We start from the raw sequence: 12,840 nt of genomic DNA, 5'->3' as shown, positions 1-12,840 counted from the left end.
ACTCACACACCCACACCCACACACTCACACACCCACACCCACACACTCTCACACTGACTCACACACTGACACACACACTCACACAGACACACTGACACACACACACACCCTCACACACACACTCACACACACACACCCTCACACACACAAACACACACCCTCACACACACCCACACACTCACACCCACACACACACTCACACACACACAGATACACTCTCACACACACACTCACACCCTCACACACACACCCTCACACACACACCCACAGACACTCACACACACACCCACACACACAGACACACAAACACACTCACACACAGACACACCCCACACACTCACACACACCCACACACACACAGAGACACACACACACTCTCACACACACACACAGACACACACTCACACACACACACCCTCACACACACACTCACAAACACACCCTCACACACACACACTCACACACACACCCTCACACACACACCCACAGACACAAACACTCACACACTCACCCTCACACACACACCCACACCCACACTCACACCCACACCCACTCACGCACACACACACACTCACACTCACACCCACACCCACACCCACACCCACACTCACACCCACACCCACACCCACACCCAAACTCACACTCACACTCACACCCACACCCCACACCCACACTCACACCCACACCCACACTCACACCCACACCCACACTCACACCCACACTCACACCCACACCCACACTCACACCCACACTCACACCCACACTCACGCCCACGCCCACACCCACGCCCACACCCACACCCACACTGACACCCACACCCACACTCTCACTCACACTCACACCCACACACACACTCACACCCACACTCACAACCCACACTCACACCCACACTCACACCCACACCCACACCCACACCCACACCCACACTCACACCCACACTCACACCCACACCCAAACACACACCCACACACACACACTCACACCCACACTCACACACACTCACACTTACACACACTCACACTTACACACACACACTCTCACACACACTCTCACAAACACACTCCCTCACACACACCCACACTCTCAGACACACACACACACACTCTCTCACACACACACACTCTCACACATACACCCTAACACTCCCTCACACGCACACTCACACTCACACTCACACCCACACTCACACTCACACCCACACTCACACTCACACCCACACTCACACACTCACACCCACAAACATCCACACACACACTCACGCACACACACACTCACACTCACACCTACATCCACACTCTCACACAAACACACACCCACACACACACACTCACACTCACACACACACCCACACCCACACTCACACTCACACCCACACCCACACTCACACCCACACTCACACACACTCTCACGCACACACACACTCACACTCACACCTACACCCACACTCTCACACAAACACACACCCACACACACACACACTCACACCCACACTCACACTCACAAACACTCACACTTACACACACTCACACTTACACACACACACTCTCACACACACTCTCTCACAAACACACACCCTCACACACTCCCTCACACACACCCACACTCTCAGACACACACACACACACTCTCTCTCACACACACACACTCTCACACATACTCTCACACACACATACACCCTAACACTCCCTCACACGCACATACACTCACACTCACACACCACACTCACACCCACACCCACACTCACACTCACACACTCTCACACTTACACCCACACACACCCACACACACACTCACGCACACACACACTCACACTCACACCTACACCCACACTCTCACACAAACACACACCCACACACACACACACACACTCACACCCACACCCACACTCACACCCACACTCACACTCACACACACACCCACACCCACACACACACACTCACACACACACTCACACCCCACACTCACACCCACACTCACACTCTCACACCCACACACACACACACGCACACACACACTCACACCTACACCCACACTCTCACACAAACACACACCCACACACACACACTCACACCCACACTCACACTCACACTCACACTTACACACACTCACACTTACACACACACTCTCTCACAAACACACACCCTCACACACTCCCTCACACACACCCACACTCTCAGACACACACACACACTCTCACACATACTCTCACACACACATACACCCTCACACTCCCTCACACGCACACACTCACACCCACACTCACACCCGCACTCACACCCACACTCACACCCACACACACTCACACCTACACCCACACTCTCACACAAATACACACCCACACACACACACTCACACTCACACCCACACTCACACACACTCACAAATACACACACTCACACTTACACACACACACACTCTCTCACAAACACACACCCTCACACACTCCCTCACACACACCCACACTCACACACACACCCACACACACACTCACTCTCTCACACACTCTCACACTCACACGCTCATACTCACCCACACTCACACACACCCACATACACACTCACACACACACACTCACCCACACACACACCCATTCACGCACTCTCACACACAAACACACACACACACCCATATACACACTCACACACCCACTCTCACACACACATACACCCTCACACTCCCTCACACACACACACCCACATACACACCCATACATACACACTCACACCCACACTCACACCCACACCCACACCCACACCCACACCCACACCCCACACTCACACCCACACTCACACCCACACCCAAACACACACCCACACACACACACTCACACCCACACTCACACACACTCACACTTACACACACTCACACTTACACACACACACTCTCACACACACTCTCTCACAAACACACTCCCTCACACACACCCACACTCTCAGACACACACACACACACTCTCTCACACACACACACTCTCACACATACACCCTAACACTCCCTCACACCGCACACACACACTCACACTCACACTCACACTCACACCCACACTCACACTCACACCCACACTCACACTCACACCCACACCCACACTCACACACTCACACCCACAAACATCCACACACACACTCACCGCACACACACACTCACACTCACACCTACATCCACACTCTCACACAAACACACACCCACACACACACACTCACACTCACACACACACCCACACCCACACCCACACTCACACTCACACCCACACCCACACTCACACCCACACTCACACACACTCACGCACACACACACTCACACTCACACCTACACCCACACTCTCACACAAACACACACCCACACACACACACACTCACACCCCACACTCACACTCACAAACACTCACACTTACACACACTCACACTTACACACACACACTCTCACACACACTCTCTCACAAACACACACCCTCACACACTCCCTCACACACACCCACACTCTCAGACACACACACACACACTCTCTCTCACACACACACACTCTCACACATACTCTCACACACACATACACCCTAACACTCCCTCACACGCACATACACTCACACTCACACCCACACTCACACTCACACCCACACCCACACTCACACTCACACACTCTCACACTTACACCCACACACACCCACACACACACTCACGCACACACACACTCACACTCACACCTACACCCACACTCTCACACAAACACACACCCACACACACACACACACTCACACCCACACCCACACCCACACTCACACCCACACTCACACTCACACACACACCCACACCCACACACACACACTCACACACACACTCACACCCACACTCACACCCACACTCACACTCTCACACCCACACACACGCACACACACACTCACACACCTACACCCACACTCTCACACAAACACACACCCACACACACACACTCACACCCACACTCACACTCACACTCACACTCACACTTACACACACTCACACTTACACACACACTCTCTCACAAACACACACCCTCACACACTCCCTCACACACACCCACACTCTCAGACACACACACACACTCTCACACATACTCTCACACACACATACACCCTCACACTCCCTCACACGCACACACACACTCACACTCACACCCACACTCACACCCGCACTCACACCCACACTCACACCCACACACACTCACACCTACACCCACACTCTCACACAAATACACACCCACACACACACACTCACACTCACACCCACACTCACACACACTCACAAATACACACACTCACACTTACACACACACACACTCTCTCACAAACACACACCCTCACACACTCCCTCACACACACCCCCACACACACACTCACTCTCTCACACACTCTCACACTCACACGCTCATACTCACCCACACTCACACACACCCACATACACACTCACACACACACACTCACCCACACACACACCCATTCACGCACTCTCACACACAAACACACACACACACCCATATACACACTCACACACCCACTCTCACACACACATACACCCTCACACTCCCTCACACACACACACCCACATACACACCCATACATACACACTCACACTCACACCCACTCCCACACTCACACCCACTCCCACACACATTCATACCCACACACCACACACGCACCCCCACACTCGCACACCCACACACACACTCACACCCACACACCCACACCCACCCACACACACACCCTCACACAGACATCCTCACACACACACACCCACACACACACACACCCACACACACACCTACACACACCCACAGACACACACACCCACACACACTCTCACACCCACACACACACACCCACCCACACACACACCCACCACACACACACACTCACACCTACACACACACTCTCTCACACACACACACCCACACCCATCCACACACTCACACACACACACCCACACACACAGACACCCACACACACACACACATACACACTCACACTCACACCCACCCACATACCCCCACACACACAGACACCCACACACACACTCCCCACCCCTCACACCCCACCCCCTCCACACACACTCCCCACCCTCACACACACTCCCCACCCTCATACCCCACCCCCACACGCACATTCCCCACCCTCACACCCCACTCCCACACACACACATTCCCCCACCCCCACATCCCACCCCCCCACACACACACTCCCCACCCCACACTCCATCCCCACACACACACTCCCCACCCTCTCACACACACTCCCCACCCTCACACCTCAACCCCACACACACACTCCCCACCCTCACACACACTTCCCACCCTCACACCCCACCCCCACACACATTCCCCACCCTCACACCCCACCCCCACACACACACTCCCCACCCTCACACCTCAACCCCCCACACACACTCCCCCACCCCCACACACACACCCCACCCCCACACGCACACACTCCCCACCCCACACTCCATCCCCACACACGGACTCCCCACCTTCTCACACACACTCCCCACCCTCACACCCCACCCCCACACACTCCACCCCCTCACACCCCACCCTCACACACACTCCCCACTCTCACACCTCACCCCCCACACACACTCCCCACCCTCACACCCCACCCCCACACATACACTCCCCACCCTCACACCCCACCCCCGCACACACACTCCACCCCCTCACACCCCACCCTCACACACACTCCCCACTCTCACACCTCACCCCCCACACACACTCCCCACCCCTCACACCCCACCCCCACACATACACTCCCCACCCTCACACCCCACCCCCCGCACACACACTCCCCACCCTCACACCCCACCCCCACACATACACTCCCCACCCTCACAATCCACCCCCCCACACACTCCCCACCCTCACACCTCACCCCCCACACACACTCCCCACCCTCACACTCCATCCCCACACACACTCCCCACCCTCTCACACACACTCCCCACCCTCACACCCCACCCTCACACACACTCCCCACCCTCACACCTCACCTCACACACACTCCCCACCCTCACACCCCCACCCCACCACACACACTCCCCACCCTCACACCCCCCCACACACATACACTCCCCACCCTCACACCCCACCCCTCCACACACGCTCCCCACCCTCACACCCCACACCCCCACACACACTCCTCACCCTCACACTCCACACACACTCCCCACCCCCACACACACTCACTCCCCACCCTCATACCCCACCCCCACACGCACATTCCCCACCCTCACACCCCACTCCCACACACACACATTCCCCACCCACACATCCCATCCCCCCACACACACTCCCGACCCTCACACCCCACCCCCACACATACACTCCCTACCCTCACACACCACCCCCACACACACTCCCTACCCTCACACCTCACCCCCACACACACACACTCCCCACCCTCACACCCCACATCACCCATACCCACACACCCACACTCCCCCCACCCCACTACACACTCCCCACCCTCACACCCCACCCCCACACACACTCCCTACCCTCACACCTCACCCCCACACACACACACTCCCCACCCTCACACCCCACCCCCACACACACACTCCCCACCCTCACACCCCACCCCCTCACACTTCCCACCCTCACACCCCCACCCCCACACACATTCCCCACCCTCACCACCCCACCCCCACACACACACTCCCCACCCTCACACCTCAACCCCCCACACACACTCCCCACCCCCACACACACACCCCACCCCCCACACGCACACACTCCCCACCCCACACTCCATCCCCACACACGGACTCCCCACCTTCTCTCACACACACTCCCCACCCTCACACCCCACCCCCCACACACTCCACCCCCTCACACCCCCACCCTCACACACACTCCCCACCCTCACACCTCACCCCCCACACACACTCCCCACCCTCACACCCCACCCCCACACATACACTCCCCACCCTCACACCCCACCCCCGCAAACACACTCCCCACCCCTCACACCCCACCCCCGCACACACACTCCCCACCCTCACAATCCACCCCCCCCACACACTCCCCACCCTCACACCTCACCCCCCACACACACTCCCCACCCTCACACCTCACCCCCCACACACACCTCCCCACCCTCACACCCCACCCCCCACACACACTCACTCCCCACCCTCACACCCCACACACACTCACTCCCCACCCTCACACCCCACCCCCTCCACACACACTCCCCACCCTCACACCCCACCCCCACACACACTCACTCCCCACCCTCATACCCCACCCCCACACGCACATTCCCCACCCTCACACCCCACTCCCACACACACACATTCCCCACCCACACATCCCATCCCCCCACACACACTCCCCACCCTCTCACACACACTCCCCACCCTAACACCTCACCCTCACACACACTCCCCACCCTCACACCTCACCCCACCACACACGCTCCCCACCCTCACACCCCACCCCCTCCACACACACTCCCCACCCTCACACACCACCCCCCTCCACACACACTCCCCACCCTCACACCCCCCCACACACATACACTCCCCACCCTCACACCCCCACCCCCTCCACACACGCTCCCCACCCTCACACCCCACCCCCTCCACACACACTCCCCACCCTCACACCCCACCCCCTCCACACACACTCCTCACCCTCACACCCCCACCCCCCTCCACACACACTCCTCACCCTCACACTCCACACACCACTCCCCACCCTCACACCCCCACCCTCACACACACTCCCCACCCTCACACCCCACCCCCCTCCACACACACTCCCCACCCTCACACCCCCCCACACACATACACTCCCCACCCTCACACCCCACCCCCTCCACACACGCTCCCCACCCTCACACCCCACCCCCTCCACACACACTCCTCACCCTCACACCCCACCCCCTCCACACACACTCCTCACCCTCACACTCCACACACACTCCCCCACCCCCACACACACTCCCCACCCTCACACACACTCCCCACCCCCACACGCACATTCCCCAGCCTCACACCCCACTCCCACACACACATTCCCCACCCACACATCCCACTCCCCCACACACACTCCCCATCCTCACACCCCACCTCCACACACACACTCCCCACCCCTCACACCCCACCCACACACACACCCCCCACCCTCACACCCCACCCCCACACACACACACTCCCCACCCTCACACCCCACCCCCACACACACTCCCCACCCTCACACCCCACCCCCCACACACACTCCCCACCCTCACACCCCACCCCCACACACACACTCCCCCACCCTCACACCCCACCCCCACACATACACTCCCCACCCCTCCACACCCCACCCCCCACACACACTCCCCACCCTCACACCCCACCCCCCTCACACTCCCCACCCTCACACCCCACCCCCCTCACACTCCCCACCCTCACACACACTCCCCACCCTCACACCCCCACCCCCACACACACTCCCCCACCCTCACACCCCACCCCCCACACACACTCTCCCCCACCCTCACACCCCCACCCCCACACACACTCTCCCCACCCTCACACCCCACCCCCACACACACTTCCCACCCTCACACCCCACCCCCACACACACTCCCCACCCTCACACCCCACCCCCACACACACTCTCCCCACCCTCACACCCCCACCCCCACACACACTCTCCCCACCCTCACACCCCACCCCCACACACACTCTCCCCACCCTCACACCCCACCCCCCACACACACTTCCCACCCTCACACCCCACCCCCACACACACTCCCCACCCTCACACCCCACCCCCACACACACACTCCCCACCCCTCCACCCCACCCCCACACACACACTCCCCCACCCCTCACACCTCAACCCCCCCACACACACTCCCCACCCCCCACACACACACCCCACCCCCACACGCACACACTCCCCACCCCACACTCCATCCCCACACACGGACTCCCCACCTTCTCACACACACTCCCCACCCTCACACCCCACCCCCCACACACTCCACCCCCTCACACCCCACCCTCACACACACTCCCCACCCTCACACCTCACCCCCCACACACACTCCCCACCCCTCACACCCCACCCCCACACATACACTCCCCACCCTCACACCCCCACCCCCGCACACACACTCCCCACCCTCACACCCCACCCCCACACATACACTCCCCACCCTCACAATCCACCCCCCCACACACTCCCCACCCTCACACCTCACCCCCCCACACACTCCCCGCCCTCACACCCCCACCCCCACACACACTCACTCCCCACCCCCACACCCCACACACACTCACTCCCCACCCTCACACCCCACCCCCTCCACACACACTCCCCACCCTCACACACACTCCACACCCTCACAACCCACCCCCCACACACACTCACTCCCCACCCTCATACCACACCCCCACACGCACATTCCCCACCCTCACACCCCACTCCCACACACACACATTCCCCACCCACACATCCCATCCCCCCACACACACTCCCCACCCTCTCACACACACTCCCCACCCTAACACCTCACCCTCACACACACTCCCCACCCTCACACCCCCACCCCACCACACACACTCCCCACCCTCACACCCCCCCACACACACACTCCCCACCCTCACACCTCACCCCCACCACACACACTCCCCACCCTCACACCCCCCCACACACATACACTCCCCACCCTCACACCCCACCCCCTCCACACACGCTCCCCCACCCTCACACCCCACACCCCCACACACACTCCCCACCCTCACACCCCCACCCCACCACACACACTCCCCACCCTCACACCCCCCCACACACACACTCCCCACCCTCACACCTCACCCCACCACACACACTCCCCACCCTCACACCCCCCCACACACATACACTCCCCACCCTCACACCACCCCACCCCCTCCACACACGCTCCCCACCCTCACACCCCCACCCCCTCCACACACACTCCCCACCCTCACACCCCACCCCCTCCACACACACTCCCCACCCTCACACCCCACCCCCCTCCACACACACTCCCCACCCTCACACCCCCCCACACACATACACTCCCCACCCTCACACCCCACCCCCTCCACACACGCTCCCCACCCTCACACCCCACCCCCTCCACACACACTCCCCACCCTCACACCCCACCCCCCTCCACACACACTCCACACCCTCACACCCCACCCACTCCACACACACTCCCCACCCTCACACCCCTCCCACCTCACACTCCCACCCTCACACCTCAACCCCACACACACACTCCCCACCCTCACACACACTCCCCACCCTCACACCCCTCCACACACACACTCCCCACCCTCACATCCCACCCCCACACACACACTCCCCACCCTCACACCCCTCCACACACACACTCCCCACCCTCACACCCCACCCCCACACACACTCCCCACCCTCACATCCCACCCCCACACACACACTCCCTACCCTCACACCTCACCTCCCACACACTCTCCCCACCCTCACACCCCCACACACACACCCCCACCCCCACACACACCCCCCACCCCACACTCCACCCCCCCACACACACTCCCCACCCTCACACCCACAGACTGTCCCTGGGGTACAGCCCCCCCACCTCGTGCCCTCTCACCTGAATGGTCCAGGTACACGTTTTCCTGGGGGGGGTAGTGAGCTGGGAATCCCTCACTGGCCACGTAGCCAAATTCCCCGGAGATCTGACCCCCACACGGGAAACTCGGCCTGGAATTACAACAGGGGGGGGGTCAGCACTGGGCAGGTCACACACACCCCCCACACACAGCCCGTGGGCACCACTCACTCACACTCACACTCACCCCTTACACACTCACTCACACTCACACTCACCCCTTACACACTCACTCACACTCACACTCACCCCTTACACACTCACACACTCACCCCTTACACACACACACCCCTCACACACTCACCCCTTACACACTCACACACACCCCTTACACACACTCACCCCTTACACACCCACTCACCCCTTACACACTCATACCCCTCACACACACACCCCTTACATACACACACTCACACACACCCCTCACACACTCACCCCTTACACACACTCCCACCCCTCACACACTCACCCCTTACACACTCAGTCACACTCACAATCACCCCTTACACACTCACACCCCTCACACACACACCCCTCACACACTCACCCCTCACACACTCATCCCTCACACACTCACCCCTTACACCCCTTACACACACTCACACCTCGCACACACTCACCCCTTACACACACATCCCTCACACACTCACCCTTTACACACTCACACACACCCCTCACACACTCACCCCTTACACACTCACACACACCCCTCACACACTCACCCCTTACACCCCTCACACACACACTCACACATACCCCTTACACGCACACTCACACCCCTCACACACTCATCCCTTACACACACTCACACCCCTCACACACTCACTCCTTACACACACACAGTCACACCCCTCACACACTCACTCCTTACACACTCACACTCACACCCCTCACACACTAACCCCTTACATACACACACACCCCTCACACACTCACCCCTTACACACACACTCACATCCCTCACACACTCACACCTTACACACACACTCACATACACACCCTTCACACACTCACCCCTTACACACTCACTCCCACCCCTCACACACTCACACCTCTCACACACTCACACCCTCACCCCTCACACACTCACCCCTTAGACCATTACTCACACACACTCCCACCCCTCACACACTCACACCTCTCACACACTCACACCCTCACCCCTCACACACTCACCCCTTAGACCATTACTCACACACACTCACACCCCTCACACACTCACACCTCTCACACACTCACACCCTCACCCCTCATACACTCACCCCTTACACACACACCCCTCACACACTCACCCCTTACACACACACCCCTCACACACTCACCCCTTACACACACACTGATACACATACCCCTCGCACACTCACCCTTTACACCCTCACACTGAAGCAGAGGGCGAGAAACAGAGGGGATATGGGGAGAGTGTGGGGGGGTTGGGGGGGTTGGTGTGTCAGGGGTGGGGGGTGTTGGGTGTTTGGGGGGGTGTGGTAAAGGAATCCTCCCCCTCCCCCCATGAACAGACAGTAACTGAGAGCCGTCCGGTGGGTGGGTGGGGGGATTGAGGTGGGGTGGGGCAAACCGGGGGATTGGGGTTACCGGGCCCACAGGGGGTGGGGGGGGGGGGGGAATGTGGGGGGGGGAGAGGGGGGGGTGTAACAGTGAAGCACAGACTCCTGTCTGTCTCAGTCACCGATGCCAGGCTCTGGGCTGTCAGACTGGGCTCCCCCTTGCCCTCCCCGGCCTTGTTGGGGGTCTGGGGGGGGGGGGGGGAGTGGGGTAGAGCCCCCTTACCTGGTGATGTTTGGGGTCTCCTGTGAAGTGACGAGGGCTGGGCCCAGGAACAGAGTGAACAAGAGAAACCTGGCCATCCTTCACTCCCTCGCTCTCCCTCGGTCTGCGATGGAGGGGGATGTTTCCCTGAACAAACACGTCCTGCTCTTGGAGATTTTAATTACTGCCAGATGTTGTGGTTTTTGCAGACACCCCCCCCGCCCCACCCCCCCCCCTCCCCCCTCCCCCCCATCCCCAGGCTCCCCCTCCTCCCAACATCAGCTCAGGAATGTTAAACACTTGGGCCTGTGCCATGTGTGGGGGTTTGAAAGAGAACAGACCTCCATTGGGATGCTATAAGAATGCAGGCCAGAACGGGGTTATGTGGAGGGCAAAAGCCAACACAGGAAGCTGGGCCAGAGGCTATGTCA

At 59.8% G+C, this 12,840-nt stretch overlaps 1 protein-coding gene across 1 annotated transcript in view; it reads right to left on the bottom strand.

Moving 5' to 3' along the window:
- The window catches only part of LOC140474853 (procollagen C-endopeptidase enhancer 2-like), a gene marked incomplete at both ends in the record, with an annotated part of 16,473 nt that extends 3,883 nt beyond the window's left edge, over nucleotides 1-12,590 (bottom strand). Inside the window, 2 exons of the mRNA XM_072567736.1 lie at nucleotides 10,625-10,734; nucleotides 12,431-12,590. Of these exons, the coding sequence (XP_072423837.1) occupies nucleotides 10,625-10,734; nucleotides 12,431-12,590 (270 nt within the window). The remainder of the gene's footprint in view (nucleotides 1-10,624; nucleotides 10,735-12,430) is intronic.
- Nucleotides 12,591-12,840: the final 250 nt, after the last annotated feature.

Source organism: Chiloscyllium punctatum, unplaced genomic scaffold, assembly GCF_047496795.1.
Source record: "Chiloscyllium punctatum isolate Juve2018m unplaced genomic scaffold, sChiPun1.3 scaffold_1229, whole genome shotgun sequence".
NCBI classification, from domain to species: domain Eukaryota; kingdom Metazoa; phylum Chordata; class Chondrichthyes; order Orectolobiformes; family Hemiscylliidae; genus Chiloscyllium; species Chiloscyllium punctatum.
This window is presented reverse-complemented; position numbering and strand designations above follow the sequence as displayed.